Below are 22721 nucleotides of genomic sequence, written 5' to 3' on the forward strand. Positions count from 1 at the left end.
CAAATAAAAAAAATATTAGACTACCATTATCATTTGTAAAGTCTACTATATCAAATATTTAATATTATGTTATTCAAAATAAAATAAAAAATAAATAAACACTAAATAACATGGAGAGCTACAATTTCACTATGGGAAACTTGACTAACAAGACTCAAATGACTTTTGTTGACTAGAAGCAAAAGACTAATGAGTCAAAATCAGGTGCCAGAATAAACTCTGCACTGAAAACTTTTTGTTCAATCTTAATTACGACACTGGAGGAAATTTCAACCGTTTATTTGACGATCATCAAACACACTGACTGTATTTCCCACACATTAGAATTGACAACATTTTCTGATTTACAAAATGAAACATACATAAACGATCTATCACTATTATACCTCCTGTTCAAATACATGAGGAAGGCTGTATAGTATTCAAAACCATTAACCTTTGTTCATTCTCCCTCTAAATCTGATCCCTGATCAGTAAATTCACTCACAGTACAGTGTATTCCTGGCATATTTCTCTCCTGCTTCCAATAATGCTTTTGATCACTACAGAACAGTGACATCACATAAATCTGCCCTTTGGTCATTCTCCTGCAGAGGGTTGACTAGTGCTATCTCTTCCGAACCCCCCTTTTTATCTCCACTGCTCTGTCCTTCCACAGCACTTAGGTCTCCCTCACTCTCACTACTTGTTTCATCCCCATCCTCATTCTCAATTTGCTTCTTCTCCTCTTCCTCCTGTCTGCTCAGTGCCATCTCTCTTAGGTTGTCACCCTCAATACTGGAGTTGTCACTTGAATCACTGCTGTCTTCCTCCTTTTGTTCCACTTTCTCGTCATTCTTCACTCCACGACTACCTCCTTCTCCTCTGTTGTCTCTTCTTTGTCCTCCTTCTTCTTCCAGTTTTCCCTCTCCCTCCTCCTCCTCCTCATCATCCTCCCCTCCTGTCATCCCCACTGGCCAAAGGCAAAGCCCCAGTCTGTCCTCCAGGTAACCGATTGCATCCCTCAGCCTCTTCCTCACACCCACTAGGAATCTGGAGACAGAGCTGTCTTGACTTGAGTCCCGGTCCCTCATGGCATGGAGGCATCCTGCGAACAGCATCAACACCACAATGGCCAATAGAATCACAAAAAGCATGAACTTGGAACTACTGGTTGTGGAGACGGTTGTGTTTTTGGTCACTACTGTGGGGGAAAACTGGTCAGGTCGTTTGCTTGGATGCGTGGATGATGGCAGAGCTGCGGTTGTTGACTCAGGGGTGGTGTCATTCTGTGTGGTGACATTTTCCACTGTCCCTTTCTTTGTCTCTGTCATGGGAGACTGAGTCCAGGCAGTGGCAGGACCTGATTCATCTTCTGGAGCAAGGGTAGTGATCTGGCTGTGGTTTGTTTGATTATTAGCAGAATATGCAGGAATGAGGAGAGTTGAGATGAATAAAATCAGAATTAGGATGGCCCCGGTCCTCATGGTGACTGTATTGGTCAGTAAAAGTACTACAAAAACAAAACAACAAGACAGAAATACCAATTAGAGTAATAGCTGCATGCTATAAAGACACATATGATTCTTATTATTAGACAATAATATGAAGCGCAGTTCTGAAAAGGGGGCACACTGCATAGAGAGGATGAGCAGCAACACAGAAAATACAAAGAGGATACAGAATAAAAGATTTAAGAAAATACAACAAAAGGATGATGTTGTCACCGACAGTTTCAAAATACATGAACATTTTTGAATGAACCTGTAGATTATACAGAAATATACTTAACACATGGACATGCTGATATGCATGGTTTTATATTAACTAAAGTCTGTAGGTGAATATTTAAAATGCATATTCTGAATTAGTGCCACATTTTTGTTTTCATGAAGCACAGTTTTTATGGGTACATTTTATTTAAACCTTAATGATTTTCCAGTGTTTCCTGTGTCTGCTCATTTATCTGTTAGGAGGAGTAATGCACCAATTGCACATGCGATTACTGAACTCATGTCAGATCAGAATGCATAGAGGACTGTGAGTGTTGGTTGTATCAACCAGGAGGCATTCTAAACCTGGATCTAATAAAATGTATGTCACCATTCTGTTGCATGCAAACTTTCAACCTGGCTATGAATTAAACAACATCCTTTGTCATTATCACACCAGTGGTATGGAGCTGTACATCCCCTTTAAAGCCCAGCCCTGTTTTCCAAAGTTGCCCTTACATGCAAGAAACCCAGCTGTCACGTTTCATTTTGAAATGCAGAACTGATTTTAGATTCTTCTGTTGAGCACTGTATCCATTGGTGATGGCTTTATATTGCCAACCTCTTCAGCGCCTGCTCCAAATCCCATTTTCTGAGCAATTTTTCCTTTCCAATCCACATTACTAGTCAAGTGATAATCCTTACTGCCCCAGATTAGAGCAGGTTACCCCTCCGTCAGGTCTTCTGTCCCCCGCCATTTTTTTCAATCCTATCTTTTTAATGCAACTATTAAGCTGAAGCACACTGGCAGACATTTCTTTTAAAAATACGAATGAATAAACTGATGACCTACTCACCAGTGATTTTGAAAAACTGCTTTTGCTCCTGACTTTTGAGTCTCAGCAGCAAGTTAATTCTTTTTGTTTCATTGGATTTGTTCTATTACTATTTTCTTTGGCTCTCCAGTTATGGCCATCGTTGCTGTCACTGTCAATGTCTGTTGTAAACACCCACATGATTTTGCAGAGCCACATTTGGTTTTGGTAGCTGTGTGCACACTCATACTTTGATTACAGCGTTGGTGTCAAGCTTTATATTGTACAATGGCCACAAAATATGCCAACTTCTGATAAGCTGGTGGGTGTCCAGAATCATAAATGGGACACAGCAAGCATTCACGGTTTAACAACCATCAGTCTTCAGTGTATGTTACTGTACTATAACCATAGCAACCTTACATTAGCTTCCCATAATAATACCAGGATGGTGGTGACCTGACAGACAGCTATGCGAGATGACTGCCAAACAGCAGACTACATTTCAAGCTGTGTTTGTGGTGAAAAAAATGATATTTTTAATGAGACATTGGGACTTTTTTCAGCCATGTTTGTGGCAACATAATCATATTTTTGGGGAGATGTTGGGACGTAGGCGGCACAGTGGCGCAGCAGGTAGTGCACGTGCCTCACAGCAAGAAGGTCGCCAGTTCAAACCCCGGGTTGGGGATGTGAAGTTTGCATGCGTGGGTTCTTTCCGGGCAAAAACATGCTCATTTGGTTAATTGGTGACTCTAAAAATTGTCCTTGGGTGTGAGTGTGAGCGTGAACAGACGTGAATGGTTGTCTGTCTCTATATGTGGACTATATGTGACTATGACTATATGTGTGCCATCGACTGGCGACCGGTTCAGGGTGTACCCCGCCTCTTGCCCGTTGACAGCTGGGATAGGCTCCAGTGCCCCCGCAACCCTGAAAGGGATAGTTGGTATAGAAAATGGATGGATGTTGGGACATTGTCAAGCTGTGTTTGTAAGCTAACACTAACAAAACCAGGTATTTTTAGCCAAAAAATTTTTTCTCCTAACCCTAACCAAGTGGTTTTTGTACCTAAACCACAAACCACAATGCGTCCAGTGGCGACGTGCTTTACACCACTGCATCTGACGATTTGCATTGCACTTGGTGATGTATGACTTGGATGCAGCTGTTCGGCCATGGAAACCCATTCCATGAAGCTCTTTACACACTGTTCTTGAGCTAATCTGAAGGCCACATGAAGTTTGGAGGTCTGTAGGAACTCTGCAGAAAGTTGGCGACCTTTGCATCTGCTGACCCCGCGCCGTCATTTTACGTGGCCTACCACTTTGTGGCTGAGTTGCTGTCGTTCCCAATCCCTTACACTTATATATATATATATATGCAAGGAAATTTCATGACTGGACTTGTTGTATAGGTGGCATCCCATCACAGTACCATGCTTGAATTCACTGAACTCCCGAGAGTGACATAAACATAAAATTGAAATGTAAAGAAACTGTCATATAAATCCAGTCCATTTACATTTCTGCATGCGGGGTCCGTGCAGAAATGAGCAATTCCTAAATCGATTCTGGTGATTATGTTGTTTGTTTATCTGCCAAATACAGATGATCTACAGACAACACAGCCCCCCCGGTACCACACACTACCTTCACACACTTAGATGACACGGGGAGGGGGTGTCAATTGCTCATCCCACTCCCACACTGGCCCAATATACTATACATTTTCAGAATTTTGGCAAGGATACTTCAGCATGTGGACTGCGGAGGCCAGGGATCGAACCACAGACCTCCTGATTGGCCGACGACCACTCTACGTCCTGAGCCACAGCTGCCCCACCCATTTTCGTAATCCTTGATCTTTTAAATTTTTGTCCCTTTTTTTCTTTTACTCGTATTATATGTATATTTCATTGCTCTAAGGCAGTGATTCTCAACTGGTGTTTCCCTGGGCAAAAAAAAAAAAAAATGTCCTGTGATTTTTATTTTAAAGGGAATTTTTTATGCAACGGAGTGCCATCTATTTGTGTCACAGCTTGTCATTAAGGGGTGATGGTGGGTCCCAACAGTGGCGTTGCTAGGGTCTCTTGGGGCTCCAAGCAAGAAATTCCTGGGGCCCCCACCCCACCCGTGCGTGCTGCAAAAATGTGGTTTTTGCACACATAAATGCCCAATTTCCAGGGCCCCCCTGGTGGCCGGGGGCTCCAAGCAACTGCCTGGCTTGCCTGTTCACAAGCCCTGCCCCTGGGTCCCAAAGCCAGACCAGTTGAAAACCACTAGTTTAGAACAGTGATTCTCAACTGGTGGGTCACGACCGACCCATTTTAGTGGGTTGCGGGCCAGGAAAAAATGTTAAGAAAAAAATCCTGTGCCTTTATTTTGAAGGGTTTGTGCCGTCTATTCGTGCTGTCTATTTGTGTCAGGCTTGGGTCGTGACTTGTCATTTAGGGGTGATGGTGGGTCTCGAAGCCAGACCAGTTGAGAAACGCTGCTCTAAGGCATGTTTAAATTACTCCACCATGTGTTTCATTGCACATGACCATGACCATGTGACCTCTGAGCCTTTAAGTAATGGCCAAAGCTGTGAAGTCCCATTTTAAGAAAAGGAAGAAACTGCAGCTATTAGTGAGAATCTTTGTAAATAGTTAATTCCCTGTTTATCTAAATCAAGCAGCCCCATGTCATACCATCACTAGTGATTTGGAGGATGTTAAGATCAGGTGGTGGCCATGAAGCGCATGGTGGAAAAATAAAGCTCACTTTTTATATGAGTCACTCTCTCAGAATGACTGTGATGCCACAGATAGATCAATACGTGAATATTATCAATTTGTGACACTCAAATTTCAATCATAGTAGCATTTATGGCAGAATACAATTTCCCTAGAGCATTTCACAAGCCCTTGTTACATAATATATATACAGGCCAGTTCCATCTAAACGGCAAAGAACACTCAAGCACAAAAGGGAATAGAACAAGGGTACAAACACGCAGGAAACAGTAAAAACACGCACACATGCACCGAGGGGGTCAGGATGTGGTTGAGTCTGTATGCCTCATCTCTCTGTGTCGCTCAGGAAATCAGGTTTTGCAGCTACCTGCAACTTTTCTGCATTTCCATGCAACTGCCAGTAAGCAGGGGTTTTCAAACTGGCACAACTGCACCACTGTGATGCATCAACACTTTCTTATTCTGTAGATGACAGGGAGAAAGGCACCTTACACGTTCACCCATTACACTATTAGAAAATCTTAGACATGTTTTAATATGATTCCAAACCTAATATCACAGTCATATGTCTTAACCTTTTTAATCCCACTGACCAACAAGTGACTGAATCATTTTGAAATTCTACTGGAGAAGTTTTTAAAATTAACAAGTATACTATATATATGAATGTATGAATTTTAGGCAGATTAAATCATCGAGCATATTTTGTTTTGATAGAATGATGCCTTATCGTACTTTTCTATTTATTTATTTTTTTATTTAACCTTTATTTAACCAGGCAAGTCATTAAGGACACATTCTTATTTACAATGGCGGCCTGGCAAAAGGCAAGAGCCTTTTGAGGAGAAGGGGACAGGGCCTAGAGGGGTATCAAAAGATAAAAGAAACAGCAACACATACAACGAACGTTACATAAAAGACAATAGCATAAAACACAACCACGGGCAAGTGGCTAACAAATAACAGCATCAGGTAGTACAGCAACAACAAAAGTAGCGCACACATGCAGCAGGACGGGAGAAGCAACATCAGCAAAAATAAAAGTAGTAATGTAGTAAAAGTAATGCAACAAATATACAAACAGACCAACAACAAGTAGCAAGACAGACTGAACAAAAAGCATACAATGAGCAAACAGATAACAGCTGACAGACAGAAACCAAAATTAGCGGGTCAAGAAGAGTTACATGTTTCAGTAAGAATGTCCAAAATCGATTTTTTCTTACTGACCACAAAGCATTTTACAACACAAGTCAGCATTCATCCATTCACACACATTCATACACTGGTGACAGAGGCACCTGCTCATCAGGAGTGATAACCATTCACTCACACACACACACACACACACACACACACACACACACACACACACAGGAAACACGGCATTAGGGTTCAGTGTCTTGCTCAAGGTCACTTGACCATGTAGACTGCAGCAGTCAGGGATCAACCACAGACCTTCTCTCTACCTCCTGAGCCACAGCCACACCAATATGATCTGTATTTAGAGAAATTCAGGAAATGGAAGGGTAATCAAAAAATCTAATATCTTTGAGAGGCTCAAACATATTTTTAGGGTAAACCTTTAAGGCATGACTGCATTTGTTATGATTTTGTTGATTCAAAGCTTTAATTTGCTAAAGAAAACTGCAAAAATTGAAAAAATGAATAAAGCGACTCCCCTCTCAGAATTGATTAGTTAAAACTGCGAATGCTAGTACTATTATTATTGGTGCTACCCATACTGCTGCCACTGTCACAGCTACAACTATCAGTACTGCTGTTTCTAGAAGATATTTTGTCCTTGAGTCTTTGTTTGAAAGCAGTTTTCCAGTAGAATTGCACACAAGCACAGTCTGTTAACTATGATGTAACACTTTCTCTGTCAATGGCAACAAAATACAATTGCAAAATCGTATCCAACACAGAACACACACACACACACACACACACACACACACACACACACACACACACACAATTATGGCCATGTGTTCAGTAATCCTGGTAGGAGGTCAAAGCAATTTCTGTACATTTTTTTGGCGAGCAAGCAATTTTATAATGACTCAAACTGCTGATTGTATCATATTTTTATGTATTTCAATTCATTTAGATATAAAGACATTGCTTTGACCTGAATTACATTTTCACTGATTTTTTTTAAGACTTACAGACATCTCATTCGTGGTCTATACACTAATACAGAAAAACTCAAGCTATTTCACTTTCATTCACATGGTTCAGTCAGTCATATGCTGTGAAAGGAAGTAGATGAGATAAAGAGATGTTTTTGAACAAAGAGAGAATTTGTGAACGAGGGGAAGATTACAGGGCTGACCAGATAGCATACTTAATTAATAGGGATAATGGAAAGCAAACACAGAAGTGGATGGATTCTGGTTTCAAGAAACAGGAGATGAAAGAAAGGAGCAGGAAACATAAACATCATCAGCAAAGAACGCAACAGATGTGTTTCAGTTTGTGTGAACATGTAGAACTAAACAAATCTAAGTGAAGAATGAAACTGTTTACTTACATACTGAGCTGATGATGCAGTCAAGTTATGAGATGAAGTGCATGAAAAATGACAGAATAGAGTGAGAAAGTGAAGGAGGTGAAGCTGTGGATGAAGATGTGAGGAGAGTGTAAGACATGTAAAAAGCAAGGGGCGGAGAGAGGGTGGGGAAACAAGTGCTGTCAAAAAAGTGAGAGGTCTGATAAGGTCTCAGTGTGAGAAAACAACATATCATACACATTCATGTCCATTCATCTTTTTTCTCTTAATGATGATTGTTAAGTCATTGACCTTAATCACATCAAAATTGACAGTTACATATTCATATAGTATATTTGGTCAAAACTGAATTAGGTGTGATCTTCATCAGGTCAAAATGCTTAAAAATCAGTTACAATTCAAGAGTGTAGATCTCAGATATTAAACTCATCATCAAAGTATCAATAATACATTATTAGTATTAGTATTAGTATTAGTATTAGTATTAGTATTAGTATAAAGCTAGAAGAAGGGGAACCTTAAAAAGATATAAGTACATCTTTAAAATCTACAAACTATATTTTGATACTGATATGCACAAATATGTCTCATGGTCAAGACTGTGAAGTAATAAAAACAAGAAGCTCTACTTTAAATAAATCTTATAAATAAATTTCATATTCTTCATCATGTCTGCTGGGGTCAGCAAAGTGATTATTGATAATGGATGGATCAGACCTCTTAATGTCAGAGTTTAAAGAGTAAGGATATAAAAGTTGGAGGGTACACGTATCGCCTCCTCTTCTCGGAGATGTGCCTCAGAGAGGACTTCAGATGATTTGCACTGGCACTGCTTTAGGTTGGTTCTGGATCTGAATACAGTGTCTATGTTCAGCTGTCCTGGTTTTTAAATCTCTGTTTTTCCTGCATGGGCAGTTGATCAAGTATCTTGTATTAAGCTCCCTGCAGATTTGTGACTGTGGAACCATCTCTGTCCAGTGCGCTGTCTAGTGTTGATCAGACAGCAGATGATGCATCCGAGCTTGACAATGCTAAACGTGTTGTTCCCTTTCCCGAGCCATGTACCACAGACATGATGGTATGGGTGATGAACACATGTGACCATAACACCTCAGACCCCAAAATGCTGGAGGAATATTGCACTGACAGAAATGACTCTCCCATAGGAGATGTTACATTTCCTGTGCTATCCAGGTTGCCCATTAGAGAAGTTGAGCCACTTTCTTCTGAGAACATAGATGCTGAATTTGACACAACACATTCAAATAAGTCACCAGGAGAGATGGATGAGACAGTAAAGCACTCCAGCAGACAAAGGATAAGGTCAAAAAAACAACTAGGAAATCCCCAAAGAGAGATAGTGGAGTCACTTGGTGCCGCATTAGTCAACTCATTAAATGGTGTGTCCATTATTTAATGATCACTGCTCCTGTTGCTCCAGCCACAGAGAGGGAACACATTAGTGTGCAAGCCTTCACAGGGGGAGGGTGTAACCCTTAGGAAGACATCTGTTTATTCCTAAGTGTGTGAAAGAAATAAATTTGATATTGATTAAATTAAGATAAAATGGGACAGGTTAAGATAAAACTTTAATGATCCTATGGAAATTAAGTAGCTACAGACAGCAAGAGTAAGAAGGAGACGTAGAAAAAGAACACAGACAACAAAATAGGATCCAAAATAAAATCAACTATATCCATATATATGTACATTATATATTAAAAGAATATGAAAATAGTATTGCCTTGAGAGGGGTGGCTCAGTTTCACAATGGAAAATTTTGAATTGCACATGAGCAAGAAATGGTATGATCTATTAATAAGCAGGTGGATATTTTTCTGAAAGTCCATGAAGTGAAAAGAGAATAAACCTCCCCCCTTGTGTGGACTGTGAGGTGAGAGTGAGAGTGAAAAAAACTTAGCAGATGAATGCTGCTCTGTTGAAATAGACTTGGATTTATTAGTGTGCGTCTGTGTGCATTGAGCGTAGCTGTATACACTGCAAGGAATTCAAAAAACAGGCTTGTGACTTTCATGGAGACACTATTCCAGCTACAATGCAGGGACCCACACAGTGATTTGCTCATAGGGCTATAAAGTGTAGAGACAGCCAAAGCTCTACCGGACTCCTTGTCTTTCCAACAGAGATGGTTTATCCCCTCACTCGTGACTTTTTTTAAAAAAAAGTCACCTTAGTGGAGGGGAGGAATCTTGCTGAGTGTAATGGTGGACATCTCCTTTAGTGAGACAGTTGAAGCCTGCAGTGAGAGTGAGGTTTGAGTACTCCAGTTAGTACACACCAGTGTAAAAATCTGGTAAGACCTAAAAAGAGCATAAAACATAAACCATAATTACAAAAAAGAGGAATGAAAAATATTAACTAATGTGATAAAATATGAAATGGTAGAGACCATCCTGTTGGTTAAAACTATTCTCTTATGATTAGCATTGTAAGGAGCTTCAGCTACCTTTCAGAAAGTGTTGCTGCTTCTTTAGGACGCATCATCAGTGAATGTAAACAGCCTCAAAGTGGGGCCACTTGAAGAAATCAATCTACAGTGACAGGAAACTGAAGGGACACTAGAGATATACACTATGATCAACAGTAGAACACATCTCACAACAGCACCACACTCTGTCTGCTTCTGTTACTGCACACAGAGAGGTTACATGGTTGGCAGGCTAAATAAATAGTAAAACAAAAAAAAAATTAAAAAGCCCCCTCACAACCCTCAAGGGGGTTGTTTGTGGGGGTGTCTTTTTTCCTCAAGCTCAGGACCTCTCTCAGAGGATTGGGAGTTTGAGGGTTCCATCCTATCAGTATCTTAGCTGTTCCTAGGACTGTGCTCTTCACTGGAACATCTCTATTAACCCCAACTCTTGCCAAGTGTTATGAATCTTTCAAAAATCACTTAAGTGATACAAGAAAGTGGCTTATTTTGAATGACATACAACCAAGTAGTTATACTTTGTGGTATTTAATGGTTACGTAATGGAGAAATGTATAGCAATGTGACAAACACTTGTAAGAACCTCTAGTCACACCGACACACATAACTGTGTGCATTTGCTTTAGAAAAAAAAAAAAAAAGCTCCACTTCAAGGATACAATCTAATAAAGCACTGCAACAATGCAACTGTCTTGTTGAGATGACTGTTGAGTTTGCATGCTGTTTGATTCCTTTCTCGTTATTTCATTATCTGTTGAGTCTGCAAAAAGCTAAACTTTACTTGACTCCTGTTTTTACAGATATGTTTAGTAGAAATAAGCCAAAAGTACTGTTGTAGAAATGTAGTTCAAATTCCAAAATATACACCGTAGTTCTCTCACACACATAAGTATAACACACACCACGGAATGAATGAAATAAATATAATGAATACAACATATAATAAAGCTAGGAAACAGTATATACATACTAAAATTAATATGAACACACTTTGCCAGGCATACACAGTATTTGTCAGAGTATATAGTATATAGTTATTTCTGTAATGCTGATTTTCCTGAAATGCCAGACCTGTTGTATGGGATGATAAATAATTACAGCAATGGGCTGATATAACAAGCAGGCTGTGGGGCATACCTGCACAGGTGGGAGAAACAGGAGCAACACGAACAGACGCAGGCAAGAATACTACATTCCTGCTTCCTCAGTTGCTTCAGTTTACTTTTTTTGGGCCCTTATGGATGTTAGAGTTTGATAAAGAGAGTTTAGCAGATGACAACAGTCTGGCCACTGGGCAGGGGATCCTGTTGATCCTAAGACGTGACAAGTCATGCTGTCCACACCTGGTGTAAATTCAGGTTTCTCTTTAGAACACCTGAAGCATCCTGTTGTCAGCCACACCTGGTGCTGTGCAGCAATGACACTTGCTGCTTGTTGTATGGCAGAAGGTTCTGCCACAGGGCTATGATGATGGTGGCGTGCTGGTTGCTCAGTGTTTTTACGAACAACTTAAAAACATAATGCTAACCACTACATAATAGTCATCTTTCTCTTTCATAAAGAAGCTAGCTAGCTGGCTCGTTGTTAAAATAAATTTGCCAACAGCAGATGAAAGGTGAGAGCAGCAGAAGTTTTCAGCTTGTTATCTCGGCAGATGTGGTTTCAGAGTGGCACAAGTTCAGCGATGGACTTTCAGCGGTTGCTCCAACAACGATGGAAATGCTGGATGCCGGCCTGTTGCTGGAATTATTTTAAAACTATCTGTCTGTCACCGTCTGTCAAATGGAAATGACGGGACGTGATTGGCCAACTGTCAAAAAATGGAAATGGAGAGACGTGATTGGCCAAATAAAAATGGAAAAGAGAGGAGATTGGATGACCAGCCAGTCGGCCTTAGGTACCGCTATCCAGCTGCTTCAAATATATAATATAGTGTGTGCTACAATATGATTAATAAGAGATGAAAGACATTTACTTGTTCATGAAGATCTGAAGATCAATGTTGGATTTAAATTTAGGCTCAGCGGAATGAACAGAGTTGAAGAGGAGCTACCCAACATCCTGGGCAAAGACGACCTGCAGCAACCATCAACATTGTGGTTCACTTTGTTTTTCCATCTGCAACATCTGTCTTTATTCAGTCCACTACACACTGCCTGTTGATTTAGGGAGATTTTTTACTGTAACTGCGTATTTAACAGTTAAATTCAGTCAAAAACATGCATAAAAGTGAGATTTGTTTTGTTGCCAGAGTTATATAACAACAACCGGTACATGTGACTAACATGTGGTCTTCTGAAGTCATCCAGTGGAACAGACACAGTTTCACTTGTCTAAATTATGTTGCATTTCCTCTTAACCCTATCCAGCACACCGCTGATCTTTCTTCTTTTGATGATAACCTCATGACTGATGGTTAGCCTTCAAATATCTACTTTTGTACTAATATTTTTAGTGGGTATATCTATATTTTTTATGATAATGACAATATAAAAACAAGGTGAGAGTGTCAAAGTGGTTGCTTGAAGTGATGAACCTACAGAGAATTAACGTTGTTATATATTATTATATGATATAATAATGATTTTCATTATTTAGCTGTCTAGCCCTCAACTTCACTGTTTTGGTTCACTCTCACTGCTCACTTAAACCTTGTTCACACATAGTTGCCAATAAACTACTGGAATAACCACCTCTAGTGATTTTTACTATTCACACAAGCAGCTACATTCAGGACCATTTCCCTCTTGCACTTTTTCACACATACTATGGCAATGCCAGAATAGATGGGGCAAGGGACAGTCCAGCAGATGGCGGTGATACACTTATGGATACCAAGGCACTTCTGCATGTGGTCATGTGTCTTTTCTAATTTCAGGAACATGCCAGGTGAGGAGCAGTTTTTGTCCATTGCCAATGTTCTTGTAATGTATTTAATATTCAACAAGTTTGCGAGACAGCGTCTTGTGATTGCTTCCTTTGCTCCACATGAAAGCATCTTCTGTCAGACTGACGGAATTCTTTCCATGCTTGTCCCTGCAATGTTACAGCATTCATTCACAGCCATACTGGCATTTCCCTGATAGGCCTATTAGGTCTTGAGGTGGGAAACTGACTAGAGAGAGACTATTGATCACTGGTCTCATTCACAAATGGCCCATCAGGGATAGACTGCATGTGAAATGGGCTTTAGCGTCATTTTTGGTCCCAGCAGGCACCTGTTTTCAGTGAAAAGGCTCTTAAAACTCATTATACACTACCTACTCAGCACCAAACAGCAGAGAGACACAGTTAGAGACCAGCTGGTAGACATAGTGGAACATTATATTTTTATTTGTTTAAGGCTCTTTTGTTTTCTTCTTCACTCCATACACAATGAGAGCTTCCTCAATATGATACAGTAAATGGTGAATGGGTTGGGGAACTGTATCTTACTTTCCAGAAGGAAGTCTCAGTTAATCTTTACCTCATAATTGAGTGAGTCAGCCTCATTACACCCATCAACTGCAGCTGACCGTCTTGTATATAAACTTATTTGATAAAGATATTTTCTTCCTTACCTTCGAGTTAATTAACTTATTTAGATATATGGAATGTAATGCTAAATGGATGAGCTTGATGGCTTGGAGAGGGTGGTGGTGGTGGTGGTGGTGGTGGTGGTGATGCATTTTGTATATTACATTACAGGTGTTTACATACTGTACCTTTGAGATGCTTTAAATGAATGCATTATACTGACTGCTGTGTAAGGGAAAACACAAATCATAATTCAACAGAACAAGGGCTGTTAAAGAAATAAGGGAAAATAAAAATGTAGGCCACTAACAATGTAAAGCAAATGGTACTGACCATTTCTGTTGCTTCAAAGATAAGAATTTTAGCTTTAAGGCCATTGTGTTAGACTTGGCCATCCCAAACTGAAACTAAGCAGTTAGCTCTTATGATATTTCAGCTTCACTCTGTGCTTTGTGTCATTGTTTCTTCTTGTAAATAAATCTGAGTTATGAACAGATTAAAGAACGCGTGGTGTTGTCATAGTAGCTAGTTGCTGTAGGTTACCAATATCACTGGTTACAATGATAAATTAGTTTGGCTAATAAATCCACAGTGGGTTAATTAAGTTGATGTACAACTTAGCCTTGCTACAGGGTGTTAACATGGCTCGTCATCATATTAACACACTGCTAGAGCTACAAAATAGCTTGCAGAGAATTTCTCACCATTTGTACTTTGGTAATAGGCTTTCATACATCAGTCTTCAAAGTTGAGATTTTTCCAATCCAATTTTTGCTCTACCTCCCCTTGTGTACTACACATATAGCCAGTAAGAGAGGGGAAAACACTGTAGTGTAAACTTTTTTTTAATCAATTGATGGCTTTTATAACACCTGGTTCTACAAGGTGCTGCAGCCCCCTTTTTAAAAAGCCATGGAAGGGGACTGGCAAGAAAATATCACCCCCAGCAATCTTTACATTAAACTGCCTGTATTTGATTTAAATTATATAGTTTCATTTGGTGCATACATTTCAAAATTGGCAGCTAAAAATTGTGGGTGGCATACCATGAATGAATGAATAAATAAATAAATAAATAACAACCTGGTTAATATAGATTACAACTGAGCGCAAATGTTATTTTTATTCTAGAATTATTGCCATTCTACAGAAGATTCTAAAATGGTCTTTATGTCAGAAAGAAGTAATTTATTTTCTGTCACCCTTTCTAGTTTTGCAGCCACTGCAATTCAAGGAGGTTTAAGGTTTCTTTATTCCAGCTTGGGTAGCAGGGTAAAACAATGGATATACACACTATCCATGAAAAGTGTGCTGGAAAATTCCACCATTCATATTTGTTGCCCCATAAATGTTTGATTGATGTTATTATTGGTGGTAAGTGCAGGGAAAACAATTTGTCTTCCTGTAACAAGTTGATACTGACACAGGAGGCAAAGTCCACAGTTTTACTGTTAACATGAAGTAGCTGACTCAGTGCAGTTTTGTGTGTATATAACAAGCAGAAAGCCTTCTGTGATCACTGCACGGCTGACCTACCTGAAGAACACATTTACTGACTGCTGTTTCTCTCTGTAAGTCATGATGCTGTTATGTTCTGTTTTTTTGGGTCTGTGTCTTTTTCTTATATTTTGTCTTTTTTTCCCCTCTACATAGTGCTTCCACTAATATTTGCAGATCTGTGAGCATCCATCTCCATCCCGACATTCATCAGCTTTCATCATGGCTACTCGACTGATCCTCTCCGTTATCCTCTGTGGTGCTCTGTCCATTGGGGCTGCAACAGGCAAGACAGAATACTAATACATTCAACTACGCGTACTACTTCAATAACACACTTAAGACAACTGTGAAATGCAGATATGTCTGCTGGGTTCATGTCTGGTTGGTTCATTCTGTTATAATGGGGTCCAGGGAAGAATAGGAAGCAAACCCAAAATGTAGATTGAACAAAAGACAAGGCAGAAGCAATTCAAATAAATTATTTACCAAAAAAGGGCAACCAAGGACTGGTGAGACTCGAACCATATCAAAATGTCCTTACAAGCAAAAAAATCCAATGAAAAAGGGAACAGTGTCCAATAGTCCAAAAACAAAAGTAAGCTCCAGGGAAACAGCAAGGAACAGATCCAACAAACAGAAAAACCAGGGAATACTCATGCAGACCGACAGGAAACAGGAACATCACATTCAAGGGATGAACCAACAAAGACAAAGGGGAACAAGCTGTCTTATATAGACAGGAGAGGAGAACTAATTAGACACAGGTGAAATTAATCAGACAATCACAAGGGTGGGAAAACACAGGAAGTAAAGTAAAATCTGACACATGAGGGAAGACTTCAAAATAAAACAGGAAGTGACAAAACTAAACAGACCAGATCATGACACCTTCTCCCGTTTGGTGAGATACTTGCGCAAACCTTTATTTGGCAGGTACTCCATACCTCTTCTTCTTGCTCCTCCTGCAGCCATGGGATGCAGCCAACTCCCGGCTTTAGCACTGTTAGTGGTGTGCTGCTAGTGTGCAAAGTCAAGGGGAGGATGATTCAGGCATGTAAGAAGAAGTATGTGCAGCCATCCAATAACAGAAGGAGATTAGGATAACGTGATTAATCGAATGTTTGACAACAAAAATAAAGAGAGATTTTGTTACTGTTTGCATTTCTTCATGGGTTAGGTTTGGGTGAAAGCGCATTAGGGTTAGGGTTAGGGTGATTTGATCACAGTTTTTGTTATGACACAAGTTCAGGCAAGAACAGGAAATAGAATCTGTGAGACATGGTCTTTGTTCCTGAACTCAGTAGTACTTCCTGCTGTAGTACAAGAGGAAAACAAAAGTTCACCAAAAGTTCAGGTTACTGGCACATTTTTTAAACTTGTTGATGAGTCAGGTTATGTATGTATTCTCCTCACACATCTTCACTTTACTACAGTTACTGTTGTTGTAACATGAGACATACGTGCATCATCATATTGGGTGTTTCTCGTTTTCTTCGCAAAGCATTGCTGAAATTTCCCTTTTTCATACAGTGCAGACACTATTATCAGTTTGATCTGAGGGAAAAGTTAATGTGAGGGGAACACCTTAGTTCTATGTACATCCTGACTGAACGAATTCCTTTAAACAAGAAATATGTGGCAACAAACCATATCTGTGACTCCTCATCACCTGAAAGCTCATGAAGCATCAACTAATGCCACCATATTTAGGGAAACAAAAAAGCTGCCCAGTACGCTGATATGACAATAACAACCTAGATCTTTAAAATGTTTTACTTTCTATTTTTCTCTCCAGCTATGTCTAAAGAGAAAATAATGAACATTGACTGATATCTCACACAAGAAAATATAAATCAGTTAATCTTACAGACTTTATTTTGATGGCTTTTTACAGAGGTGGATTCTAAAGCTACTGCTGTTGCTGAAAGAGCTCCTGCTCTGTTCCAAGGTAAGAAAATCACACCTTCAGAGTAAAACATGAGGCTGCTCCTGTTGCTGTTGGACATAGATTAGAAAAAGAACTCAAGCAAATTCATGCGTGTCCTGAGATACCAAATAAATACTTCTAAAAAACAATATAATGAAAAAAATTGTTTTTATGACTGTTTTTTTTTTTCTCATTGTTCTAGCTCGTTTCGATTTTTGCCTTGATGGTTGGCTTAGTTTCCGTGGTAACTGCTACTTCTTAGTCAACCAGCCTGATACCTGGGGAAATGCCCAGGTAATAACATAATCATGATGAAAGACAAGAAAAAGTTTGGAGCTCTTTCCCAGCATTACTTGAATACAGTATGTCCTTGTCTGAAACAAAGTCCTGCTCTCCTCTTTTCTCACCCTGCAGAAGTTCTGTTCTAACTATGATGCCAATCTTGCCTCAGTCCACAACATCTGGCAGTATAATTTCCTCCAGCGTATGGTCAAAACGGGTGGTCACACTTTTGCCTGGATTGGAGGTTATTACTTCCAGGTTTGTTCCAATTTTTTGTTCCATTTTTCATAGTCACTCTACAAAGTCCTTTTGGTCCAGAAAACAACTTTGTGAACAATCAGTTCTAAAAACAACAACAACAACAACAACAACAACAACAACAACAACAACGAAAAAACCTTGAACAATTCAAAATAATATATTCAACAATTCTCAGCCAGAATAAAGGAACAAAACTTTCAAATAAAATGGTTTACAGTCAATGAAAATGCTCTCAGTGAGTGACTCTGTTGGCATTATGTTTTGTCTCTAGAAAAATGAAACACTCTTATTGAAAATATTGTAAGTTGGAAATATTCAAATTATACACAGAGGTGCCTTAATCTGAAAGTGTGCATGTAGAGACACTGCCAGAACTGTCAATGACAGGAACTGTAATGGTATTTTCCTCCAGGATGATTGGAGATGGGAAGATGGCTCAGTGTTTGGCTATCACAACTGGGGAACATCGAGCTCCACTGCCAGTTACCAGTGTCTACAGCTAAACTCTGAAGGTAAGATAAGAAAACCCACATATGGTCACATCCTGGTCATGGATAAAAAAACATCTGAACATACAGTACAGATACAGGCCCATCAAGACCGCCAGGCCTATTTATACCGTTAGACTTGATGTCATTTTGTTGCCATGAAGCAGCTGATGATAATGATGCTGCTGATGCTGATGATGTTATTGTTTTTTGCAGCATCCAAGGGCTGGTCCAATCATGGTTGCAGCTTGCCCTTCCCATTCATCTGTCAGGCTAGATCGAACTGCTACTGAATGCCGTGTCACTACTGACTTGATAATGAAGCTGCTATTTGTTTGTTGTTTGTCACTGTAATGTTGGACCGAAACCATGCCTATGTAACACTAATCTCAGCACAAATGAATCCACATTGACATAAAGTGTTCTTGTTGTCCTGTTGTTTTCATTTTTCACAAAAGCGACAATAGTTTGGAATGTAAAGAAGTTGTACAGGTTGTGATTGGTGTTTGTTTTCATTGCTAATTTATCTATCTAAAGAGTGTAATAGACTGGATCTAATCTAAAAACAAAACAAAAACACGACAATAATGAGCAATTCACTGACTCTGTAGGATCCTCTGTACAAGGTGCTGAAAATGGACCCAGGGAAGCTGATCACACCATGAGCATTAAGGCTGACCAAAGCCCGAGAAATAGGCCCCATGTCCGAGTCAGGGATCCAACGCCCCCTTCCCGCTGTTCATCACATTGTCAGTGAAAGCTGCTACCCTAAAGCTCAGTCATCACCACTCAGGTGTCTATTAGAACTTAATGACTAAAAAAAATCAGCAACCTCATGACTATTATTTTTTTCCATCTTACTATTCATTCATTTTTGATTCCTGTGTTCCATTCTATGTCTTTTGTGTGTGAAGCATTGATGCGCGATGCCTTGACATAAATACATGAACTGTTACATCCCTAGTAATGAATTAGTAAGGACATGAGTATGCTTCTTCTAAGCTACTTGTGTGATGGGGGTGATGAGAATTAAAAATGGTGATGGGTTATTGCAAAACTTGTGTTGGTCCTTTTGTATCAAGTGGTGAGCACTACGTTTTTAGCCAAGGAGGTATTTCGCCCATCCCAGGCTCAGACACCAATAGTTCTTTAAAACAACAAAATTAAAAAGAGGTGTCCTTAAAACAGTCTCTAAAACGGGCCACAGAGTTTTCAATCGACAGGTTAAAATCGGTTAAAAAAAAGACTAGCTAAAACAAGCACAAGGCCCGATATAAAACCGATTTAAAAACGAAACCCGATGACGGCCGTCCTCCGGCTCGCTCCGTAGGAGGGCGGACCTTCGGCCAGGATACCTGGACAAACAAAAAGAGACACAGCGGCAGTGGGGAGGTACACGACACGGTGCAGCCAAGACGCCTTCCTTTCCCGTGCCAGAGTGTTACTGGGTCCCAAAGGGTACTCACACGCTATGCAGAGCTCCTCGCTCTGCCGCTGCCGTAAGGTCACGTAGTACCACTCTGGACTTCGTCCAGAGAGTAGACGCCCGCTCTGCTGCACACCACTTCTTTCCGCCTTGTCCTTTTAAGTCCCTCCTCCTCGTGTGCAGTTGGCTGCTCACCGCTCCGTACTCCAGTCCCATTGGCCAGTCTATATACAAAGGTAAAGCACTCACAGGTGCAAGTTACCATTCCAATTACAAAGGGTGGTCCGGCCGGAAGTAAAACAATTCAATCACGTCACACTAAAACCATGCAATAAAATATAATAAAAACACCACTACAAAACGATAAAAGCATGCAAAAACATTCATTCATTCATTCATCTTCTTTACCCGCGCATCCCATTTCGGGGTTGCGGAGGCATGCAAAAAACATAAATAAATAAAATGCAATAAAACAAAATGGTTGCATAATAAAAAAATAAATAACTTAAAACTTCCGCCGTGCAACACTTGTCAGACTTGTCTAACATTATCCTCTCTTGTTCCTTGGTACCACAGCTGCTCAGGACTTTGTGTGATGGAGGCTTTTTGTGAATTTTATCAACACTATTTTATGACAAGTGGTCACTCAAAGACAAAAGTTGAGCAGTTGAAAGAAAGTACAGTTCATGAAAATAATTTGCACATTCAGGTGAGACCCAGCTAGTTATATGTTAGTGTGGGTTTCACCTGTTATCAAAATGAGAGTCCTACCCAATGGACTACAGCGTTAGCATCAATGACTACTAATTTTTTTCTGACTATGTAAGGAACATTTTTTGACTATGGAATAGTTTTCAGGTCACAGAAAAACATGACAGAAGAGTAGCATGGCAGACAGACAGAAAACTTGTCACATGCAGATACTTGGGGTGATGCCTTAGTTTTAAGCTGTGAGGCCCTAGGTATCCCTTTGGCATTCATTGTGCATGGCTCTACGGTCAAGTTTGCAATAAATTTACACTGTCCAGTCAGCAAAGGTCCGGTTACACTTATAAAACAAAGCTTGATGAGTACAAACATAAACGTGGTTAAACGATCACAATGTGGTTAGGTGTAGGCAACAAAAGTGCTTGATTAGGTTTAGGAAAAGATCATGGTTTGGCTTTTGGTGTCACAAACTAGAGAGAATCCACACACAGAATCCCCAGGCAGAGACAGATATAAGGCGAAAACAGCAAGTTTACTGGGTCCTTTAAGCAGAGCAGAATACAGTCCGTGGCTTGGGTCGATACCAGAAAGCAGGTTGATCAGGCAGAGGTACAGAGTTGGCAGGCAAAAGCACGAATCAGGTAACAGGCACAGGTCAAAAATCCAAAAAGGCAGAACAAGAGAGCAGGCGGGATAAGAGGCAGGCATAAGCGCTAACAACAATCTGGCAGAGAACAAAGGGACACTGACTGGTATAAATACTGAGGGGCAAATGAGCAAATGAGAAACAGGTGTGTGGTGGCAGAGCAGGCTGGTCACAGATTGGCTGACAGTCAATGCAGGGGGAGTGCAGTAGGGTGTGGGCAGAGCAGTGGCGGGAAAAGCTGGCAGGGCTGAGTGGAGGATGAGCAGAGGGGTGAGAGCAGGAGGGTGGGGCTAAGAAGCTCCACCAGAGTCCATGACATTTGGTTTGACATGGGACACAAACCCCTGTCTCCCAGGGCAAAGTTCTGTACTTAACCAATCCAACCTCCTCACCTTCCTATAGAAGTCTATAGTACTACCCTGCATGTTGAAAATTGAGACTAAAGTGCCTTAAAAAGTGTCACAAAGATTGACACCTGATCAAGCATCTGTATGTGACAAGTTGGGAGTGACAATGGGTGGTGCCAAAAAGAACATGAGGATATACCCCAACAACAAGCCATCAGAAGAAAAAAACGAGCCTCTGGAATAAGTTACGTAATTGAACTGAGAGCAGTTTAAAAGAACTAAAGGAGAAACTAAGGGAAGCGCAAGAGTGACATAGTGCAGCTTTTGTGTCACAGAAGTATTCTCAAATAACAACTCAAAAAAATTGTGGGATACTGTGAAAGAAATTGCCAACCTGAACTCTGACATGAAATTGGAAAAACAATAATTTCTAGAAACGTTTTGATTCTGTAGGGAGTGACTGTATTGATCAATGTACTGCAACATACATAGTTTGCAGTGGTCTAGGCAGTCTAATACAGAAATCTACGTGTTGCAGCAGACATTAGATTTGCAAATGTGTAGACAACGACACTTTTTGGAGTAGCGAGGGTGATGATGCTATGCCTGTTGTCTGTACCGACACTGCATGACTCACAATGAGGTTTGACACTTTATTCTGTTCTGTGGTGCATCTGAGGTGGATTGTTAGAGCTAAAAAATCATGCGGCAGTATGGAAAGATTAAAAAGAGCCTTTTTATTCCAAATTTTACACATCTGATGATCAACAAGTGCCCAAACAGGAGGCAGTCTTCCCTCAGCAGTAGCACTGGTTAAAGGTAAATATTACAAAACTCATCGGAAATGCATTAAATAATCTCTTGAAATAATTTTATCATGCTGCACAGGCCAATTTCCACTGTCCTTTTCTCGTCTTATCAGATGATGAAGCAACAAAGTATGTCAGCTGCCTTGGACAACAAAACCTTACAGTCTATGCTTCTGAGCCAATGGGATGGAGTCAGAAAAAGAGATCAAACCGGGACCAGAGGGAGAGGAGGCATGAATATCCTCATTACACTATGACCACTTGTGTGATAAGCTGTTTGAGAGCTATTTTAAGAAATAGTTATAAAAAAGGAATAGTCCCATTGACTGTGAATGTAGCCTTATAGGGTTTGGTGTTCTTGTAGCCATGTGTGTTATGATGGAACTCAAAACAAGAATCTGTGTGTTTAGAACTAAATAAGTATTTGCAATCTGTTGTAATATATATACTTATTTGTTTTCCACCATGTCAGCCCTTTAATGATGGAATATGATGTCTTGCTACAACACAACAATTGTCAAAGTAAATAAGAAATGTTGACTTTTGTGAACATATATATTTATTTTTCTACTTGCTATCAACAGAGAGAAAAGCAGAAAAAGGG

At 40.0% G+C, this 22721-nt stretch overlaps 2 protein-coding genes across 2 annotated transcripts; one reads left to right on the top strand and one right to left on the bottom strand.

Moving 5' to 3' along the window:
- Positions 1-313: 313 nt before the first annotated feature.
- LOC143319871 (uncharacterized) lies at positions 314-7865 on the bottom strand. Its single transcript, XM_076729116.1, has 2 exons — positions 7780-7865; positions 314-1492 (listed from the first exon to the last, which is right to left on the bottom strand). Exon 2 carries the CDS (start codon positions 1464-1466, stop codon positions 543-545), a length of 924 nt encoding a protein of 307 aa, XP_076585231.1. The 5' UTR covers positions 1467-1492; positions 7780-7865; the 3' UTR covers positions 314-542.
- Positions 7866-15442: 7577 nt separating this feature from the next.
- On the top strand, positions 15443-18646 carry LOC143318996 (ladderlectin-like). The gene is made up of 7 exons (XM_076727553.1): positions 15443-15506; positions 16528-16577; positions 17120-17171; positions 17353-17444; positions 17565-17690; positions 18106-18205; positions 18398-18646. The coding sequence occupies exons 1-7, from the start codon at positions 15443-15445 to the stop codon at positions 18472-18474; spliced, it is 561 nt and encodes a 186-aa protein (XP_076583668.1). The 3' UTR covers positions 18475-18646.
- The last annotated feature ends 4075 nt before the right edge of the window (positions 18647-22721 follow it).

The sequence above is a fragment of the Chaetodon auriga genome, chromosome 4 (assembly GCF_051107435.1).
Source record: "Chaetodon auriga isolate fChaAug3 chromosome 4, fChaAug3.hap1, whole genome shotgun sequence".
Classification (NCBI taxonomy): domain Eukaryota; kingdom Metazoa; phylum Chordata; class Actinopteri; order Chaetodontiformes; family Chaetodontidae; genus Chaetodon; species Chaetodon auriga.